At 37.7% G+C, this 22,597-nt stretch overlaps 1 protein-coding gene across 3 annotated transcripts in view; it reads left to right on the top strand.

Moving 5' to 3' along the window:
• LCLAT1 (lysocardiolipin acyltransferase 1) overlaps positions 1 to 22,597 on the top strand; it is a 123,045-nt gene that overhangs the window by 20,223 nt on the left and 80,225 nt on the right. For 2 of the 3 annotated variants that reach the window (XM_074863885.1, XM_074863888.1), the window contains one exon: positions 20,722 to 20,890. The exons of the other annotated variant lie outside the window; for it this stretch is intronic. In XM_074863885.1, coding sequence (XP_074719986.1) covers positions 20,726 to 20,890 — 165 coding nt within the window. In that variant the 5' untranslated portion in view covers positions 20,722 to 20,725. The remainder of the gene's footprint in view (positions 1 to 20,721; positions 20,891 to 22,597) is intronic. 3 annotated transcript variants of the gene reach the window in all.

The following is a 22,597-nucleotide window of genomic DNA, read 5'->3' as shown; positions in this document are numbered from 1 at the left end:
GTTGAAATTCTTGGGGTTACAATGAATTGACTATTGTGAGAGTTTAAAGAGAAGGTTTTTTCCCAAAGGTGTTTTATATCAACAAGTCATTGAACTTAATCATGTTCATATGTGTGATAGGAAAGAATAATTTCTTCATCAGTGGCCTTACTAGAGGAAGTTCTGCTGCCTGGGTTTATGCATTCAAACTCTGTGAAAATGGTGCCTTTTGATCTGTCAGATCTACACGATTGATCTGTATAATGTAATGACTGTGTATGAACTGTGCCATGACACATTTAAAGAGCTAATAATTGACTCCTTGAAACTGTTTCTACCCGTATGAGTCATGGTGGGACTTATGACCTCCCTAAGATGTTTTTTGAGGATCCTAATTGTGACCATTCTCCAAAGGGCAAGTGTCTTGTGAAGTGTTTCCAGGTCAATGACTGTCAGACTGGAATTCCCAAACCAGAGGGAACAACCACCCAAACTGAGACATAGTCTGGAATCTGAGGACCATGTCTGTGTAAGAGAAGAGCTTCTCAGTTCCTGTGCTTCTGCTTCTATTTTGATTGCTAATATAGTTTCGGTTTGGGTTTGTTTTATTTTGGAGAGTGCAAAAGTTAGAAAATTTGATTAATCGAGTCCAGGCAATGTCTCATTGGAAAACTCCTGGAAAACCACACTTGTTCTAGAGACAAACACAATGTCATTTCAGTAGCAGAATCCCTTTGTGAGCCTCCTGGAAACAAAAGTTTTGCGTGAGGACTAAATTTTTCTTATTCTGAATTCATTCAGACAAATTACCCTGTAGACTTTATTTGTGGTAAACTTTTCTTGAGAAAGCCTTTTCTTGAGCCCTGTTAGGAATGAAGGCTGAATCTGGGTGCTGCCAAGGTTGTAAGCATGTGAACAGGTAAATGTATCAAGCAGAGCTCTGTGCCTCAGTCCTCTGATAAACTAGGAAGATCAGTGTCCTTTAGAGCTTCCAGCAGGTGTTTCCGAGTGTTTTCCAAACTGTTCTGATCGCCATAAAAAAATACATTGGTCTGGAACAGCAAAGCAGCTTGCTTTTCTTTCTTTAATTAGGTGATGACTTAAGATATTACGGAGGAAAGAGGATAATTTGCTTAAGTAAAGCCAACTGATAGCAGGGTGTTGAGGACCTCTCTTCATCTATAGGGATCTTTTTTTCCCCTTCTGCCTCTGAACAGTCCCAAGTTTTTGGTTTTTCTAGTGCAGGAGCAAAGACAGAAAGCCGTCTCAGAGTGTCAGGAGGGAACTAAGACAGAAATCCAGATGATGTTATTGGAACTTTGACACGTTTCCTTTCCAGCTGATTGAGAACATAGCTGCGAGAACAACATGCTTGGGAATTTTCCACCTGCCCATCTGACACAGGACAAGAAAGAAACCATTCATTTCCTGACAGCATGTCTGAAAACTGGAAGTGGAATGGTTATTTAATGTGTTTGGGTTTTTTGGCAATCTGATTCATAGTTTTTGAATGCTTGTAGTTGCCAGTTCTTGATGCAATAATTTTTTTTTTTAATTCCATGATTAAAAAGATGTAACAGACAAATCTTCAGGGTGTCAGAGCATACTGTGGTCTATTTTCTGTTTTGTTCTCCCTCTATCAGGCTAACTAAAAGTATTTTGAGGCCTGTTGTCTTCCATCAGGCTTCTGGGAAATAAAAAAGAAAGGACAGGAGTGAACAACTGAGCATGGAAAATTTTATGAAATTGCTCATTGGTTTCCTTTTCATGTGAAATTTCCCTGAATTTTTCCCCATGACTCATTTCCTTCTTGATTCCTTTTTAAGTTCATAGTTTGGCGGTTTGTTTGTTTTGTTTTTTAAGACAAGTAGGTAGCTTTTTGCTGCCCAGTGTGGCGTGGATTTTGCAAAGGTGTATATTTGGTGTTGAAGTTATCCTGTGTCTTCTGAGTGCTTGGGCATTGCAGTCTCTTCTCCATAGGGACACATGCCCTCTTTTCTCTAACTTCTCTTTACAGCCTGTGGGCAAAGACAGGAAGCAAGGCATGCACTTCCAAAGAAAATGGATATTAATCAGAGGTGTATTGTGTGACAAAAGAGGTGGTGGGAAGTAGGATGTTCTATTTTAGTAGATGTCTATTGATGGTTGTAAAGGTCTTGTATTGACAGAAGGTCAACGAGGGAATTTGTTATGGTTTCATAGCTTCTGACTTGCAGTTTTCAGTTCATGCTGATGTACACTCTTTCTGCTGGACTCCTCTAGAACTCATTCCCTGCAATGCCACCTGGCATCTACAGTGGTAAGGGCAGCTCTTTTCTGGATTGAAAACTTGCATGACTAATAATTCATTTTTATTGGAGAAATAGAAATACTGTCCAGTGTGAGAGATACAAAAGATTGATAGAATGCCAGAGTCCTTCAGCCTACAGTCGTTGCCACTTATAAAATAAGTTCTAAGGAATCCATAAATCCTTTATTTACTGTGAATACACCTGGTCTGACCAAACTCTTGAACGTGCTTGAAGCTCTACAATATAACTTTTCTTACAAGGGAAAAAAATCAAAACTTAGAGGGTTCTTCTAGTACCTGTAAGATAGGGCTTACTTATTGTGTAGAAATCTCCACAATAATACGTTCTATGCAGTTAAAGTTTAGTGTAACGGTTAATGCATCTGAAGCATTGTAAATCCTTGAAGATTTTGGCAGCATTTCTTGGAATATCTTATTCCATAAAGGTTTGTATGATCTGATCACCATACTATCTGAATGCTTCCTGCAGTGAATTAAGGCCTGTCCTGTTTTCCCCTCCTCTCCCCACCCCCTTCGAGGGTTGAAATACACCTTAGTATTTACAAGACCCGAGTATTTCAAAAAAGCATGTGATCTCCCTAGTGAAGCAAATGATTTAAATTCTAAATTAATACTTTGTTGGAAAATAAAGCTTAAATACTAGAAATAAAATTGCCTGCAGAGGTTAATTTAGTTTCCATCTACGCATTGGTAGTATCTCTGGTTTTTGTGAACACATACTACTTTTTCTGTAACTATCTGTTTCCTTTCTCTAAACTTATAAGCCACCAAATGGAGAGCCTTGAATGAAGAATGTCGCTTACTCTTTAATTAGAAACATACCTACCTGTTCTGCTCATAAGCAGTGCAGTCCTCCTAATATTGAAAATTTTGTGGTTAAACTCCTTCATCCTTAATGAAAGAAGCTTACTTTGTAGAGAAATTAAGCTGATTTCTTAGCTAGGCTTTTTCCATATCACTAATAGCATAATTTCTTTTACTTGGATAAATTACTACATCTGAAACAAGTGTGGGATGCTTGAAAAGAAGCCTTAAGAACAAACTGAAAACTGAAATCCAAAATAAGATTAAAGTAAAATAACAAAAACCAAACCAACCTACCCCACACATACTCCCACCCCAATATAACTAGAGAAATCTTCCCTGCATTAACTGACAGCTATTAAGTCATAAGAACTTGCAGTTGCTGAGAGAAAGTGGCAATTCCCAAACTGTGGCGATACTGGCTTAGTTCCCCTTTCTAAAATAAAGGGAGTTTTCCATCCATGTGTAAAGTGTAAATTCTTAGCTTGTTTTGAAGTATTAGTACATCTAAATACTGCTGTTTGTTCAACTGGATAGGAACCCTGAGCAAAAACTTGCTGCTGTGTTTGATTTTTACAATCCTGTTGTGTTCTTGTCTCTGAATGTACAAATAGCTGTAAGTATTTGTTGAAAGGCCAAGTTCTTGTAAATTAGATGCATGCTCAGAAAGTCCCTTGATAAACTAGGCAAACTAAATTTCCAAGCTTGGTTACTATTTATTCTTTTGAATTACGACTAATTTGACTGGAGACAAATGTGGCTGTTCCTGAGTCAGGGGAAAAAATTACTTGGTGAATATAGTTGTCATAACAAAAGGAAGAAAATTTTTGGAATTAGTGACACTTAAATTGCTACCACTTTAATGATTGCACTAAATAGTCCATTATTAAGGACTGGTAGCCTGTTACTAATGTATTTTATGTATATATATATAAAGAATGTGTATGGGGCAGGAGATTGGGATACTCATGGCATTAGTAATAGATTACGTTCTTGGGACTATTAGAGGGTAATGGGTTAACCTCACGGAATAGTGAGTAGGGCATCTTTCTGTCTGATGTCTGTTTTATCATCTGTCGGTTACTTTTACTAATTTATAATTTCTTTTGAAAATAGAACTGGTGAAGAGAAAATTCTAGTGGTCACAGCGATGCTTGCCCAGTGTGCATCTGGCCAAGGATGGTCTTTGAAAACAATACTGACTTTAATCAGCCAAACCTATTTTCCATATAACCATATGTATTCAATGTGTTTTACTTAGCTGTTCATGATATACTATTAAGTTTATCTGGTTTATCTAAATGAAGACTGAAGTTTCATGGTTAGCTTGCAATTATCTTTATGGAAACAAGATTATTAAATTGAAATATGGGTCAATAGCATAATAGTGGGAGATGTTAGATATCCACATGCTGGCATTTTCAAAGAGGGCAACTTTTTGGAAGATTGTTCTAGACAAACTGTTGTTGGCTAAGTGAACTGAATTGAACAGCCTTCCATAAACATGATTAAATGATCTAATGGTATCTTCTGGTTTTAAACTTTGAGGAGGACAAGACCATGACAAGTGAAATACAGTTTGAATCTAACACAGTTTCTTCAAATGTCTTCTGGTGTCATTGATGAAAGAATATTCTTTTGTATGTTTAAGTTGGCAGGAACAAAAAGAAAACTGAAGAGGGAGCTCTTTTGCAGAAGTACTTCATTTTGCAAACAGATTTTTTTCACTGCTGAAGTTTGTTATGACTCTGCACGTTTAGTCACTTCTTGAAAATTGCCATTTTTCTCTTTACGTACATTGTCACTTCTTATCCTTTTTCATATGTGTTAGTGAGTCTGATAACCTGAGTTTTGAACTGATCTCTAAATCAGCTTGAAAGGGCTAAACTTCATTATTTACTGAAACTGTTCAAAACTCCAGGCTGTGTGGGTATACAGCAGTAGTTGCATGTTCTTGTAGGAAGACGTTTATTCTTAACAGGAAACTATTCCAGGGCATTCTGTACCTTGCTCCTTCCCTCCCTTTTCTCAGAAGAAAAACTTGAAAAAACTCTTACCTGTATAGTAGTTTGCATTTGGAGGATTCTAATGGCACAAAGATGTGAGGAGAGTGAGGCATCCCTGAGGTTAAGTGTGTCTTTAGCTTCTCCTACTGTGATTGCAAATTTTACTTAGAAGTTCTGAAATATTAACCCCCTGCAGATCGAGCCTCCATGAAAATAAGCTGTGTGTATATTTGCTGCTTCATAGGAAGAGAAAGTGGAGTTTTTGTTTTGTGAAATTAGATTATAGGACCAGCCTATGTGAGTGAGTGAGATGGGATGAGGAATGAGGGGGAATAATTCCAGTGACCCAATTTAAGGTACTTATGTAAATGCCCAAAATGAAATGAAGGAAATCCGTCTTTGATGGATTGGTACTAGGTTTGGCAAATTCAGAATTGCATAAGGTAGTTTTGATCCAGGATTTTAAAAAGTCTGTACTACTTTGCTGGTATGAAGCAGGAGGTAGCTAATTTCCTTTCAATTTAATCTTTTCTCTCTAAGATTTGAAAAAAAATAAACAACCAAACCCTTACTTCAGAAACACAGTAATGTTATTATAATATACGTACAAAAGACATGAAAGCTGACTTGAAGGTGATTCTTAAAATTACTTCAATTCTTTTAGCTTCAATATCTATTTAAGCTAAAATACTTGAAGAAATGTGCTCCTTTACATAAGCACCTCTTGGTCTGGAAGGTGCTTGTTGTTTAATGTTTCATCACAATAATGGCAGCTTATATGTGCTGCCAAGAGACGATTACGTTTTCTTCTTGTGCTCAGGCTGTTCCAGGGAGATACCTTTTAAGGTGAGAAAATGCATATTTAACAAATCCTGTCATCACTGCCTATGCAGTGAGAGAGCTTTGTGTGAACTTCTTACCCCATTCCTCCAAGCTTAATTGCTCACATTTCTGTGGAGCAAAGTGTAATTTAAAAAAAAAAAACAAAGACAAAATAAAACCAAGTACTGGAATCAGATGTGATTTCCAAGGAGAGGCTTTAAAAATGGCTTATGGAAATAATAAAGATTATTTGATTGTAAATACTGTAGTATATCTACAAAAGGTGTTTTGCTTTCTGCAAGGAAAAGAGTGGGAAGTTCCATCTGATGTTGTTAAAAATTTATTTAGAAAATGAGTTGTTCCATAGTAAAATCTTGATACTTCAAATTTTTTGGGTTTATCTCCTAATGATATTCCCATCAAAGCACCAACTGCAGCTTTACCTTCATATCCTTTGCCTGATGGGAATATATCAGTGGCACATGCTGGGACTAGTGCAGGGCTACACATGTGCTATTTGACCAGCCAGTTGCTTCCAAAGAGAATTTATATGGCTATGTTATTTCAGTGTGCTCTTTGAAAAGACTGTTAATTTGTCATATAATTAAACTGGTGAAGGTGGGGGAGAATCTAAGAATGCTGGCTTTGGTGACTATTGCTAGCTTACCTTTTACAATAAAAACTGACAAAGGTGTCACCCATTTTTTCCCTCCTGTTCCCTGTTCTCTACAGCAAAAAAACCCCAAACAAATTAAAAGAGAACTTTGATTAAATAGTAAGTATGGGTAGTAATATCTTTATTAAAAACTGAATTACTATATGCATTGCTCATAAAACTTTTCTGAATACTGATGTAGAAGGTTGTTTGATATATTCAAATGCAAGGCAAGAGGGAAAGCGAAGACTTAAAGAATAGTTTCATGAACATTTGTCTTCAGAATATTTTTCTGAATACTGTTCTGACGTTCTCATCAGTACATCAAAATTAGTGATCGGATTTAATTGCTCAGCAATCCTTGGCATCACTTAGTCCAATGATTGATTCCTCTTACCAGCATTACTTTAATAATATATCTGAGCCCAAAAGAAGAGATCTTTTTTTAAAAGTTGTTGTGAACGCTTCTTTTCTTACTGTAACAGTTCAATAAAATGTTCAGCTGTGGCAGAATTGGAAAGGAAACACACGTTGTTGTAGCTTGTATCTATGTTGGAAGAAATTTTCAATATAATAAATCTTAGCTGTTGTTGAAAACTGTGTGCTCAGCAGGAATCCGTGTTTCCTCAAGTTGTTTTCAAATTTTCTCCTTACTGCGCTTTTGAAAACTACTTTACAACCAGCTTTACCCCTCCTTCAGTGAGTTAGACAAGGGTTCTTGGGAAAGATGGACGATGGAAAACTCAGGCTCATATACGCCCGAGACAGTACATTAATCTTCTAGGTTGTAATTGGCTTCAAATTGTCTTTGTTAGAAGGCATGTTGTTTTGCCTTGCTTAGCTGTAATACAGGCTTTCCAATAGCTCTAGGCTTTCCCTTTGACATAGTATGTTCCTTTATTCCCACTGCTGTGTTTTGGTTCTTTCTGTCCTTTCTCTCTGGCTATTAATCTGCAACAACAGCAGGAGCAGGTGAAAATGATTTGTGTGAGAAGAAAAGTTTTAAGAGTTAAGCAACTTTATGTAAAATTAAAAATGATACGTTTTAGCCTTGAGAAATTACGGGCTTAATCTAAGTTATTTGTGTTAATCCAAGTATATAAATGATATACAGCCTGGGATTTTTCTCCCAGCATATTTGTAGATATCATAGTAGAAGTTGCAAACATTTATCTTCTACTTAAACTATGAAAAATGTATTATTGATCTTTAAATAACTGAGTATAATTCTCTCTGCATTTCTGTGAAGAGCTTTTAAGGCCATGTACATATTAAGAGCTACCCTCATGGGAAGACAGTGCTCTAGCATAAATTCAGATCAAAGTACATCCAAGAAATCATATTTACTGTTAAGAGTGGAAGCACTCAAAAAAAGTGTCCACATACGTTCCCCTGTGAAAGTCAAAATTAAGAGTTTTAAACTTAATCACAGATTAACTTTTTCAGAGGTGTTATTGCCCTAGCTGTTGCTCAAGGTGGACCTGCTGAGGGGAGGGTTCAGAACTCTGAAGGGCAGGACCCTTGCCTTGCTTGTCACTGGGGCTCTTATATTAGTCCCATTGTGGAGAATTAGGTTTAAGACCCCGCACAGCATGAGTTAAGATATGTAGGAGTCAGTGTTTCTCAATTAGCTGTCTCCACTAGAATAGAAATTCACATGCTATTCATTCTGCCTATGAGCTTGGAAAGCAGCATCACTGCATGTTGTCTTGGATTTTTGCCTCTGGGAAAGATGGCAAGTTGACCCAACTGCCAGTTAATTAATTCATAATATTTTAGTAAAGAGTTGGGACAATTTTACAGTTCCTTATTTTATGAAAGTCTTGTAACTATAGTTTCTCTAAATAATTTGCATGCTTTTGTTAGTATTTACTTATGCTAGCATGAGTGAGTAGCTTTAATAGACTCCAAGTGATACTGTGTAATATCAGGTCTTCGATCCTTGTGTTGCATCATTTGCCATCACTACTCTTGCTCTTGTTTATCAAGCTGTTTGCTTGATGGTCATGCTGGCAACAAAAATGTTTGAGCTGAGCATCTCAGTATAGGGATAAGCTAGCTGTCTGTTCCATGCTCAGATGAAAAATGTCACTTAGCTCTGGGACACAAAAATATTTCATAGTCAGTGCTGTTATTTTTAATGCTGGCACTTCTGTGTTCAACTTTGTAGCTGTGCTTGTGATGTTTTTTCTTAACTTCAGCATGCCTTGCAGTCATGCCAGAAGTGGACTAATTTTCTTGAGGCTGTATTGTTTGAATGCAGAGCGTTCCAGGATGTAAAGATATACTGTCCTTTGGTTATTTGTGAGTACTGAGAGTTTCAGCAGTGTGTTTACTTTTGTAAGACACAGGGAGAAGCCTCAAACTGAAGAGGAAGAGAGGGAAGTGGAATGTCATAAGCCTCTGGTTTTGACAAGTCCGTCATTTATAGTTCCTCCAATAAAAGTATCGCCTCCACAATGCCCTTTGCAATGAACTCATTAAAAGCATTTCAAGAGCTCTGATTGCATTTGGGGATTCTTCTGCAAATGCAACTAGAAAGATGTATGTGCTATTTCATATATATATCCTTAGCCAGTTGCCCAGGTACTTCACTTACTAATGAGCATATTTTACAGCTTGAAGATAAGCTTCTGTTTCTGTGATACTAGTATGCTAATCAGAAGTAGCAGATTCTTTCCAGGAATTCTGTGTTTTTGTATAATCTTTTTCCTGAAAGGTCAGGGCACTTGGTAAAAGGGGAAACATAAGCCAGGGTGTGTTCCCACTTGGAAATAACTGAGAGAATGATAGATCTTGGAAGATAAATTCTTGTAGCGGGGTGGGGGAAGAAAAATCCTTATAATGAATTGCTGGATCATCAACTCTAAATCTGTCTGGCCCTAAAGAAAATTCTAGATACAGCTGATACTAAACATGTTCCATGACTATAGAAACTGCTATGTGAAGATTCCTGATATAGATATTTCTGGTAGCATGATCTGCACAGCCAAATCTGGATAATATCTTCCTTTTTTGGATATGATTTATCTAGTACAAAGATTGAGTCATTGCATCTCTTCTGAGATTCCTTTATTATTATTTCTTTTAAGGGGAAGAGGGGATACCAATAAATAACCTTCTCTAGACTCTGTCTAACCTTGTCACCTGTCTTGTTTTTCTTCCATATGATAGTTTTTGTGTAGGTCAGGGTATTCTTCATCTTCTGGCCTCTCATCCCTGAGGTATGAGCAGCATAGTTTCCTTAACTTTCCAAACAATTTTTTGCTTCAACAATCATAATCTTTTAAAAGCTGTTCTGTCTTTTTGTTCCTTTCCCCTGTCACTTTGTAGCTTTTAAGACACTTCTGTAGCAACATCAGCAGTACGGAGTCGGAGGCTGGATGTGGTCAGTCGGCCTATAACAATGCCCCAAATGTGTGTTGGGAGGCTCTTTATCTGCAGCTCTTGTGAGGCTTTCCTTCTCCCCCTTTTTCTCCTAATAGGTCTTCTTAAGCTAGAGCGTTGCTCCCACGTGTAAAATCTAGTAGTCCCTGAATAGCTATAATGGGTTATTTCCCTGACTAGGTTACTTGCTGTTCTGTAATTATTTCATGGATACTTTATTTTTGGATTGCCTAGCATCTATGTGTGCCACAGCATGTCTATCTAATGAATCTGCAACTGCCAAATGTATTTGAAGCTGACTTGAAACTCATTCTTACTGTAACATTGACTTGGTCTTTGTGATGGGAAATAGAACACCTATTAAACCACTTTTAATTCTTTTTTACAAGCTTCTTTCAGTTCTGGCAAACTTTATTAGAAACTGAGATTCTGTTTCAAATGAGCTACTATTTCACATAATACAAAGCTAAAAAGCTAAAAATCTTAGTCCTAGATGATGCTTTTTTCTGTTTGTCTTCTGGCAGCTTGGTGAAATACTGCATAAGCACTGACAGATAACTTCCCTGGTTGCTTCAGCATTGAATTACTTTATTTAGCTTCTTATGGTAATGTGTTATAGGATAAAGTGACCTTGCTAAATGTTCATGCAAGACATTTTGTTATTCATTTGTCAATAGCACTGGGTCCTTTGCATCTAAATGCAAAACACGTTACAAGTAAGAATCAAACGGTCGCTCATACCTTCCGATGTGTTTGAGGGACCAAAGCCATTCAGCTTTAACAAGAAACACGAGTTGCTTTAGTATACTATGTTGGTAAAATATTTTCTGGCTTTGAGAACACTTTAAGTTTGAAGAAAAATGTTGCGTTTTATAGAATCAGGTTCAGTAGCCCTGCAACCAGAAGCAACGTATCTGAATCAGGCTGCTGCTGTGCATGGGCTGAGAATCCCTGCTGAGAACGGAGCTTTATTAGCTCAAGTACAGATCGTCTAACTCAGCCGTGCGTCTTCCCAGGCAAGGCTTGCATCTGTGCACAGCCCCACGCAGATATGTGAAGGATGTGTTTGAAATGCAGTGCTCTGTTAGAAATGGCTTAGAAGACCTGGATCGACTTGAAGCTCTGGGGATGTCCCTTTGGAGTTCTGTCAGAAGAGAAGCTTCCCTTTGTGGCTGGTGGAAAGCTGAAGATGGGGTTAAGGCTACAGTTCTTAACACTGGTTTGTAATGTAATCTTAGAAATAGCCAGATACGCTGTTGACTGATCCTACTGGTGAGCTATGCAAATGAGATTTGAAGAAGCTTCTCTAGAAGGCTCCAAAAAGCACAGCAGAACTTAATTTCTTACCGTTAGGTCTTGAAGCAGAAATATTAGTTAGTGGTGGGACAGTAGTTTGTCAATGTATGGTTTTTGGCTATATCGCTTTGGGTGTCCCATCTTTACTAAAACATAACAGAATGAGAACAGGATTTCATGTCCAGAAATGGAACGAATGCAAATAAACTCTTTCTGCTGCTTCTAGTGCAAATGAAATGTTTGTACATTTTCTGCAGAACTACTGCATTTTTCCTCTTTTGCTTCAAAGTCTGGCAGGTAACTGATCTATTGTTTCTACTATGCTTACCTTGGAAAGCAGCCAGTCTGTAAGCATAACTCTCTAGAAAACTACAATTTATGTGGCTTTTAAAGTTGTTATAAACATGTGGTATTTGCTGATGTGTAAGCATGCTTCAAAGTGCTGTGTATTCCTGATACAAAGGTAGCCCTGCAAAATTTCAAGTTCTCTGAAGTATGGAATTTTCCAGTCATGTGGCTAGAACATTTTTAATGTTATTTGCAAATGTTTTTTTTTCTTTGATAATTGTCTTGGAAATATGTTTTAAAAAACCTGAGGCAGTTGCATAGACTCAGAGGCTTGGCAGAGTTATATGCAATTGATAATAGCAATTTATTATTATTAAGGAAAAAAATAGTGATATAAATTTGTCTGTTCTCCTTCTCTCATATAAGTACTGTTTACTGACTTACATGGTAGGGAAATAAAGGTAAGTCCCTAGTTTCTCTTTTCAGCCCTTTAACAATCCTAAGAATAGATAAAATCCATAATCTGATTTTGCAGTTGATTCTGGGTGGAGATTCACTGTCTTCAGTAAGTTTGCTGTTGGGATTTTTTTTTTTAGCATGGGGCCTTCTGAAGTTTTATAGCATGTAAAAGTGCTACTAAGAAAGGGAATAAAGTAGTTTAGCAATTGCTGTTCTTTTGCAGGTGATGACTGTCGTAGTATAAAATTTATTTTAAAAAAGCTGCTTTGGTTGAAAACAACAAACAAAAAAACCCCACACACTGTAATATTACCCATCCAGAATCAAATTTGTTTGTAGTATACATTATAACTGGAAAAAGGGGAATTATTTGGGTTAATACATTCTGTTCTAAAACTGAGAGTGGTTTTTGTAAAGGATGGTCACAAATGCAAGGCTCTCACTGAAGATTTCTCCAAGTTGGGTACCTTGCTTAAGACCTCTGAAAGTCTGCTTTTAATATCCCCCCTTTTTATTTTCATAATTGCACTCTTCAGAGTAATAGGAGCATAAGTTTTCTGTTACACTGTTACTATTCTAGTGATGGTCAATAGTTTTTGTAGCTTGTTGAAAGGGCTGTGTTTGAATTTTGTTCATATGTGTCTCCTGTATTTCTTTTGAGTTTTAAGTTTCATCTGTCTTGATGAGGGTAGAAAAGCCATTAGAAGTTTCATAGATGTATCCTTACACAGAAAGGAGGTGTGAGTTACTGTTCTGTAAGCAGGCTGAGAAAAGAGTTTTTCTTGGAAATGGTGAACACAACAAAGTTTTTAGAACCTTGAAAATTCAACATTTTTTTTAAATTGTACATTCAGGATCTGTTGCAGTATATATCAATAACTTGAAGAACTTTCACTGTTTTCAGGGAGTGATTTTGGTTCAATGCCAGTGGCAGAGATTTTAAGATACTCCATTGAACACTCTACTAGTTTTGTCTTTGATTAACTGTTCTTCAGCATGGAGCCCTTGATTTCTGTTCCCTAGCTGAGGATTCTGCGAACTAAAGCATCGGGGTGCTCTTAAACGGGGAAAAAAAAATGATTTATTGGTTTGTTTGTAACATCCGATTACAAAGTGGAACATTTAATCTGTTTTTCATAATTTTCATTTGGATTTGTTATCTGTCAAAGTTGGCCAGCTTTTTGGTCTGTTGTGGACTTTTAAAACCAGAGGACTTAGATTTGCCAGCTGTCAACAACAAGTAGCTTTTGTTGTAAAGTAGACTGGGCCTAGAGCTGACCTGCAGGTTTTGCATAATATACATAATAAAGATCCAGAACTGACCACTGCTCCATGTTTGTTGCAAGGGTATGGGATTTCATTTTGTTTTAAAGACGGGGGATGAAGGGGGTGGGAGAGAATACAACAGCTGTTCTTCATCTGTCAAACCTATTTTTGAGGACTTGTCAGCCAGGGCACTCTTTTTATATTGGCTGTTGTGTAATACAGGGCCACAGTTAACTTGAAGGACAGTGCAGAGAACAACTATATGGAAATCCATGAAGAAGTAATTAAAAATTACTTGTGTCTGTGCAATATGCATAATAAAAAATGAGGTGGCTTTTGGTAGAAAAAGCTATTATGCGTTTCTTCCTACAGCAGCTCAAATTTGTCAGTTCATCTAGATTTTCTGAATATAGTAAGGAATAAAAGCAAGCTACTTTTCCATAAATCATTCTTTTCTTTTCTTTTTTTTTTTTTTTTTTTTTTCCCAGGAAGCAGCTGTAGCTGTTGCTTGATACCCTCTTACAAATGATTTTAAATACCTTAGCTCATGCTCTCATTCAGGCTTTATTGGTCTAATGGTTGTCTGGAGCAACAGTGGAAAGAGTACAAGTAAACAAGAGTGAAAAAGCATCTGTACCCTGACTGAATTATCTGCTTACAGTATCTAAAGGCTGTACTGCAAAGAATCTCAGCCAGGTTTTTTGTGTTTGGAAAGACACAGTTACTTGGAAGAGCAAATTAAATATTCTGTTAAATTTTTTATTAAATTATGATAGTCAGATTCAGTCTTGGCAAATAAAAGATAATAAATTGTAAGATGCAACAATAATCATATTTTGTTGGTAATATTTATGGAAATTACTCATTAAGTATTGTACTTTTTACTTACAGCATCTGTAAGCTAATATCTGCTATACTGTTACAGAGGGTCAGGGATGTGGTTTGTGATGATAGTTATCTTTTATTACGCTATCCTATGTTGTTTTACTATATGTGTATTAAATCTCTTAAAAGTTTTTAAATGCAAGAGCTGAATAAAAGGAAGGTAGCTTTAATGGTCAAGTGCCTGTTTCTTCACATGTTTTTTCTGTGATAGTGATCTGCCCCATATTTGTATGTTCCTTAAAATACTGTAGTGCTCAAGAGAAGGATCAGACATAAAATGTAGTTCATAAAAGAGGTCTGTGGAGACTGATGGAGCTTCTTGCCTGTATCGTGTGGGCTCCTGATTAGAGTGGATATCTGTGCAAATAACAATTCAGCTTCTTCTCGTCATTGCTTCCCATATAACCTCTCCTATTTCTGCAGTTCTTTTAACTGAGGCACAAGTGAGAAGTTATGTGATCAAAGAGATGGGGTAAGTTGTAGATTTGGAAATACAACTGAGTCGGTCTACAAAAGCTTGCTGTAGGCAATTTTCTTTTTAAAATATGGTACTGCATAGAAACTGGTTTCTTGCTCTGACTGCAAGGATTGGTAAAAATTTCCTTTGAAATGTTATGGAAAAAACCCCATAAAATGCTCCAACAGAAAAGCCTGGTGATTTGTTGGACTTGAAACATTCTGTTAGTATGTGTCATTTCCACTGAAACTTTGTCTGCCTAGATGATGTTTTATTACTTGGCCACCTGCTTCATGGTTGCCCAGGCCCCTGTGTTACTTGCCTCGCAAGCTAGGAAGGATTGTCCGGCCGCCTGCTCTCCTGTCTAGATGATTTTGTTTAGTAATCTTCAAAACTAGTGACCAAATAAAAGTTTGGGTCATTCGTTTAATGACTTGTTTAATGGACACCCGTGAAGTTGGCAATCTCTTTTTCCCCCCTCTTGCCCACCTCCTTGAAGTCTGATTCACTTCACCCAGATGAAAGATTTCTAAAATTGTGAATATTTTATATTTTGACCTGGAAATTATGTTTCAGAATGCAAAATTGAATGCGGGAGCTGGAATTTCCAGCTCGCCCCTTTCATTTGCCATGCTTAGAGGAAATGCAGAACTAAACCAAGTCAGTTCACAGTTAAGTGCTGGCTTTCTTTGCAGAACTGTTGGAGAAAAGGCATCATTGGGTGTCTGTGTGAGTTTCTGCTTGATTTTAATTGAAGGTAACGTTTACCTTTTCCACTGGTAATTGACTGAAAGAAGAATTAAACCCAATGCCTAGTATTCCCCTTTCAGTTCTTGAAGATTAATGAACAGTTTTATTGCCTGTGCTGATTGAATGGAAACATACTGACCAGTAATAATACATTGTTGTTTTATTGGCACTAAGGAACATTTCTTTATTTTTTCAGTAGTGTAATAAAACCTGATTTGCTGACTGCATAATACTAAGTGCTTAAAAATCTCTCTAGTTATCGGGCAGCTGGCTTTGTCAGGTAGTATTGCTTAATTCCATACTGTAGGTTAAATCTTGTTTTATATTGAACCTGGAAGACAAGTCAACCTGTTTGTACAAGAACTCTGAATTAGCCAGGAACTGTTAAAGAAACGTGAAGCATGTGGTGAGTCTTGACTACTGTGAAACTTCTAGACCTTTAGTTTTAGAACTTTTTTGTGTCTTACCAGATAAACTTATTTTGCATCCTTTGCCCACTTATAAGCCATAGAAGCAGTTGTGAAGAAAAACTAGTTTTGTTGTAGAGAACAGGCTGTTTAAAACCTTTTGAAATCATCACCATAACAAGTTGTGGTTTATCTGTCATTCCAGCTGTACCTTGAATAAAAGCATGTAGATGATAAGTAAAACAAGCCAAAATCCGATCACAGGAAGGTGCCTCTGCTTTATGTTACTATGCAAACACTTTGCATAGAATATTGAAATAATTTCAAGAAAATATTTAATAAAGATGAAGTTTACAAAAATGCAACTGTTTTGGAAAGTAATTTGTCCCATTGTAGCCAAGAATTATTAAAATTGACTGAAATGTAAAACAAAAATTGTATTTTAAGAATTACTGTTTCCCGTTACCTGGAGACAGAGCATGTTTTCCTTCTGCTATGGCAACGAGAACATGTGAAATACAGTACCCCAATAACTTGGAGTTCTGCCACAAAATAGATGAAGAACTACAAGCCCAGTATGAAGGTGCAGTCTTTCTCACTGTTTGCAGCTTTCAGCCTGAGTCTTGAAATAATTTTGACCGTCTCCCCACAGCTCTGACCCACACAGCAAATGGAAAGTGGCTTTAAGATGCATAAAGGCTGTAATACGTGCTAAATCCAGTGTTGAGAGTGATTGCTGCATTAGGAGGAGATGTCAGCAGTAGTAAAGGAGTACTTCTGTTCTTTGGAAATGCTTGGCTTCTGTTATTCAGACTTCCTGTCAAAACCTTTAAGTTCACTTCTTGGGTGTCTCATCTCTGACATGAATCAGCTCCAATTTTTCTTAGTTTTGAGATTTTTAACATTTGTTTGAGATCATTTTACAAGTCCTCATTGGGTACTCCTTTCCCTTTGTGATTATTTGGTTGTTTTTAAATCATGTTTTGAAGTTGCAGGTGTGTATTTTGCAGTGATCTGTTACTTCTCTTGTTGAATGCCTATGTTAGATTTGGGATGGTTGCCATATTTCTAAGCTTCTGGGAATTTCTCAGGTGACTGACACAATGGTAAACTCGGCACAACAGCCCTTGTAGAGCTAACACAAGTTGACACCCATGTGTGGAGACCGGCCTGGCCTGGCTAGACTTGACAGCTGAGCTTGCGTGCCAACTGTGCAGTCCTCAGCATTGCAGCCTCCCTTTTCCTCGGGGTGGGTGGCCACTTGGAGAGTGCTGCTCTTCGCCTGCCCAAATGAGCTGGTATTATGATGGGGGAAAGGAGATGTGTGTATGGGAGGAGTATTACTGAGTCGAGATGGGAGATGTGGGGTGTGGGGCTGGGAGAGGGTTTGCTGTTGGGAAGGGAAAAAGGTGAGGATACAGAGCTGAGCAAAGACAGGCAAAAGAGGTTTGTTAAACAAGTTGCAGCACTGTGTGAACACGACTGTACTGCTTCAGAGACAGGGCAGTTCCCAAACTGTACTGAAGCTTTAGCAGGACACAAATTTATAACTAATTACTTTGTCTGACCAGAGCTGGCTCTGTACTATTTACAGACTTGTGCACTGTACTCCTACCTGAGCAGGTGCTGGAGCGGCTCCCACTTGACTTGGAGAGGGCACATTGACATCTCTTGACTTGGAGAGGGCACATTGCTTCTGCAGTGCACCTGGTCTGGCGAGCGTGCCAAATCCAGCCTGGGCCTTCAGCCTCTTCTCTGCCCTCCCTGCCCTAAACACAGGCAGGGCAATGCCTTTGCTGACTGGCTCAGGGCATGTGCTGTTGGCAGCCAACGTGCCCAGCAGCTTGTGTGATGAATACTCATCCTTGACTGTTGGCTAAAATGAGAGTATACGTAAATATTTCTCAAGTGACATGTGTAGGCAGATACATTTTTATAATAGATAGATAATAGATAACCTATTGTCCGGGCTGTAACTCTACCACCTGAAACTACAAAGGAAAACAAACGGGTTGAGTGTGTTAACAATTTCACTTTGTAACTAGAATGAGCTTGCTGAGCACTGTTTTCAGAAGGCCAGCTGGATGGTTACTCTCTGCTGTAAGTTCTTCACATTATCACAGGCTTCTCATTTTGCAGTTTTGCTCAAATTCAATAAGAGGGAGTTGTTTTTCTGTTCATACTTGTTTGCGTGGTATGTGCTTTATTGTGGTGGCACTAATTCAGAGACGAAATCCATCCATTATTCTAGATAAATGCATGTGTACACGTGTAAAGATATATAATGTATTAAGTATAAGCAATAAGCAAAATATGCTATGTATCACACTTCAAAAATGTGGCTGCAAGAGAGATAAATGACATCAATTAAAAACACACATGGTATCTTTTGTGTCTAGAAATAAACACCACGTTGTTTAACTCAGTGGAGTGCAGTATGACTTATGTATATACTGTAACGTTAAAGAAAATACTGCTGGGGTGCAGGTTGAAGAACTTCAGAACTTAGGTCTTTTCCATAGCTCAGATACCTTCACATATAAAGAAAAATGTTTACAAGACAGTCTGTCACATAAAATACAGAACAGATTTTTTTCTAAAATATTTGACTCTGTGCTATAATTTGAGGGAAGGATCAGTGTAAACTGTGAAAAGCTCAGCCTGTAAATAAGTGACCTACATTGCTTTCCTAAGAGTCTAGGAGGATAACAAGGCAACGTTTTTACTCATTAACTCTGTGGTTACCTGTGTGCAGTAGTCAAGTATCTGGAACTGGAACACATGCCTCTGTTATCCGGTGGCTGCCTGGAGCCAGGGTGTCTGTCTGGCGGATGTCATTGCGTCCGACTCGTTGACCAGTGGCTCTAAGCAGCCTTGCAGAGGACCGGAGCAGCTGGCTGAAGCTAAACAAACTCGTGTTCTCTGTCTGCTAGTAGGTTTTACCTATCTGAAAGCTGTTCCTAGATGTTTCCAGTTGTTTTGCTGTGTGTTGTCCTCAGAAAATGCTTGATTAGATCAAGCACATTGGATTTTAGTCCTCTCTGCTGCGTTTTGCAGTAGGTCTCAAATCTTGATATGTCAGGAGAAGGCTGTTTCGTCTAGTCCTGCTGCAGTTAATGCTTTTCTTTGCCCTTTCTGTTGTTTCTGTCCTTCTCTGGTTTTGGTTTTTTTTTTTTTTTTCCTTTTGTCCTCTGCTACCTTTATTTCAGGCTTTCCCCACACAGGTTTGCAGTATCAAATACAAGAAGGCTGTTGGAGCATTGTTTCTTCAGTGCAATGCTCTTCAAGGATCCTTTGATATGTCAGAATTAATCCTAGTTAGTGTGTGCATATGTGGATAGCTGGTTATTTAGTTCCTGCTTTTGGCAGGAAAGAGATGGCTCTGCACTCCAGGATGTAAATAATGTGTATTTGTTTGAATTCAAATTTCATTGTGTTAAAATCTGTCTGAATAGCTATCGGCAAACAGTTGTATTTTAGTGTTACTTTTTTTGCTATGCTGCAGAAGTCAGGCTAAATACAGCTTCCTGTATCCTTCTTACATTAACAAATTTGCATGGCCTCTTCTCTTGGCCTTCCTCCAAATATGTAGGTTTAAACAATTTCCTAAACTGTAAAAGTATCCCAAAATAGCACTACTTTCTTGTTACTTGTCAACATGAAGTAGCAGAAGCAAATTCATGTGCTAGCAACACTAGTTTCTTGAGTTTTGAATACTTTGGTGTGCAAACATTATTGCTATGGACGTTGCACAAAACATGCTTGAGATAAATCATGTATGTTACAGTACACAAGGCTTAATGGATTACTTTTCCATTGGTCATTTTAAAATTAAAACCACCAGCTTCCTGTTTTTCTTGTCCTGAAGTCCTGTCTGAGCTCTTAAAATTTCTAAAATAGCCTGTCAAAAAAGGAATTCAGTAAAGTGACTGAAAAGTGACTTCTACTTAACCTTTGATTTTAGAAACAATTGGTTGAGTCCTAAATAGAGGAAAACAGTCTATTTTTAGTCCCTAATTTAGAGAATTGATATTTCCACATTCGCTTTGTCATAGCTGGTGGTAGTTGCTAAATTGTGAAAGCTTGTAGCTATTACAAATGCTTGGAGGATTGCTGAGTGTTCTGTCATAATGCATTAAGAAGCTCCAAGCACTGTACCTTTCAATTTATAATAAGGGAGTCTAGCTGATAGCACAGACACTGGAATATTTCAATTCTAGACTATTGTCTTAAACAAAGTTTTTTGGTGGAATAAGTTGAAAAATAACTAATAAGGACAGTTGAAGTACAGCAGATTTCAAAGTCACAAGTTCTCTAAGCCAGGGTGGGTCAGGAGGTTTCATGCACTACTTGCCTGCCCTGTTTTGTTAAAAAGGGAACTGGTGTTTGAAACGGCTTATCAGTCTCACAAGGTTTGAGTGGTTTCTGAAGGAGGTTGCATGCAGATCCTTGTCAGGTAGGGAAGATGAGTTTCTGCAACACTGTTTGGCAAGAAGAAACAAAATGAAGAAATAGAAAAGCAAAGTTCCCTGTCTTTAGAAAGTGCTAACGTTAGTACTTTGCCAGTGACAAAACTAATGGCTGAAAAGTTTAATATAGCAGGTGTTTGCTTATATAGCTCTTTTGTACCTTTGGATAATAAAAACAGCTTGCTGAAGATTTGAGAGTGGAACTACATATCGTAATAAGTGGAGGAAATTATTATGTAGCTGATACTTTTATGACCCTTTTAATATCCCAGTGCTCCTTACAAATCACTGTGTTTATAAAGTTGTTCTCTTACAGCTGCTTGTGAGGTAGAACATTTTGCTTGCTTTTACTGTCATCATGTGTTGTTAGCAATGGAAAGAAAAGGAGGAATATTACCTCAGACCGAACTTGTGGACTTGAAGAGTTAGGTAATTACTTTTAGTTTCTCTCGCTAACATAATGCCGACTTTCTTTTTCAGAGCCATGGTGTCATGGAAAGGGATATACTTTGTACTTGCACTATTCTTGGGAAGTTTTTTTGGAAGTCTATTCATGCTCGGTCCTTTTCTACCTTTGATGTTTATCTCACCGGCCTGGTATCGCTGGATCACTGACCGCATTGTGGCCACTTGGCTCACGCTCCCAGTGGTAAGTTGCAGTTTGAGCCAAGTTCTGGGCAACTGTTTGTAATCCCACAGTTTAGTTTGCTTGCTAACCCTTTTGATTTTATTTTTTAAAGTTTTTTATGCTTTTGTCAAAACAAGCCTTAACACACTATCTATGGAGACTTAGGTTTTAGCTCAGTGTTGCAGATCGTGTGCCTCTCCGCAGTCCCCCGGTGATATCTCCATCCAGTGTCAGTTAGATGCTGATCAGAGAAAAGCAGGTGAAGCACTAGTAAGCAAGAGGATTTTTTTAAATTACAGACTTCCTAAATGAGTCATCTTATAAACTCTTCCTTTCGACTGTGCTCCAGCTATCTAATTAGGAAAATTATTCACTGTCTGGTACATTGTTGCTGACCTTCACTGTTCTCTTACTTAATCCTCTTAGAATTTAGTCCTTGTAGTTGAATTAGAGATAAATGATTTCAGGTGAAAATTAAGAACTTCCCCTAGAAATGAAGTCTTCCTCACTTATAATGCATCAACTCTATAGCTATAGGAGTCTGGAACAATAACAAAGCTCTTCCCTGAATTGTTCCTGAGGAAAGGCAGTATGAATGGGATCTGTCTCTTCATCTGTTCTCTAAAAACCAAGGGACTTTGTTTCTCTAGGCCTCTAAAGATCTGTTTAACTTCTTCTGAAGTAAAATGCTATATTGGTGTGCAGAAATACGTATCTTGTGACATAAAGGAAGATTTATCTTTATTACACATCAGATAGTTTCTGCTTCCTCTGTTTCTGTCTTGTGTGTTTTAAAGGGGTGTGAGCTGTTTCATCTTGTAAAACTTTTGTCCTTTTCATTATTACTAAATGCGATGAAATTAGGAGGGAAGAAATAATTACCAACAAAGGAAATAGAGGAATTGTTATTTCTCGTCATGATGAAATTTAGCTGATAGACCGATAGTGTCACAAAATCAATCCTTTCTCTGTCTCCCAATTTTTCTAAAATTGCAAACTCTCCCAAATCAAAAACTGGTCTATTTGATTAGCTGTCTGGGTTTTATAATTCTGGATTATTAAAACTAGTTTGTGATAACTTTTGCAGTCTGGAAGTTTGTTTTCAGCCCACACTGGACCTTAAACCAAAATAATGTGAGTATTTTTGTGAAAACGATTCTGTCTTACAAGAATCTTGGGGATTTAGATTCAAGAAAGGTGTCTCAAAAAGATTTTGCACTCGACCTTTTCGAGTCTCAGACCTTGTCTGCATTTGTTTTCTGTCCTCACACTTACTCCATTCTTAGTGAGGAGAAGCAGGTACTTGGGTTTGTGTCTACAAACAATAAACTAATGTTGCATAGGTTGGACACGCAGCAGGGAGGCTCTGACCCTGACCTCTGTGATGTAAGAAACTTCAACCTTCCTCACTCCTCTGTCATGTATTATTCCTTTCTAGCAGAGTCAGCAGGATGGGACAGTGAGAGGGGTCTTAACTGTTTCAGTTTAGTTTGGCTTATACTAACATTAGGGTATGTAGAACGGGACATCTGTTCATTATTATGTTTAACTAGATGTTAAATATGTAATAAGATTCTTATTAAACTATCAAAAAAAGCTTTTCTCCTGAAAAGAAGACAACTGTTTACCATTTTGAGCTATACGACCTGTTCTGCCTTTGCAGTGGTCCACAGCTACTCTTGATCGCAGCACCTTTGCCAGAATTATAGTGAGCTAAATTATTAATAA

Source organism: Strix uralensis, chromosome 3 (genome assembly GCF_047716275.1).
Source record: "Strix uralensis isolate ZFMK-TIS-50842 chromosome 3, bStrUra1, whole genome shotgun sequence".
Lineage (NCBI taxonomy): Eukaryota > Metazoa > Chordata > Aves > Strigiformes > Strigidae > Strix > Strix uralensis.
The sequence above is the reverse complement of the archived record's forward strand: the minus strand, read 5'-3'. Positions and strand labels throughout refer to the sequence as shown.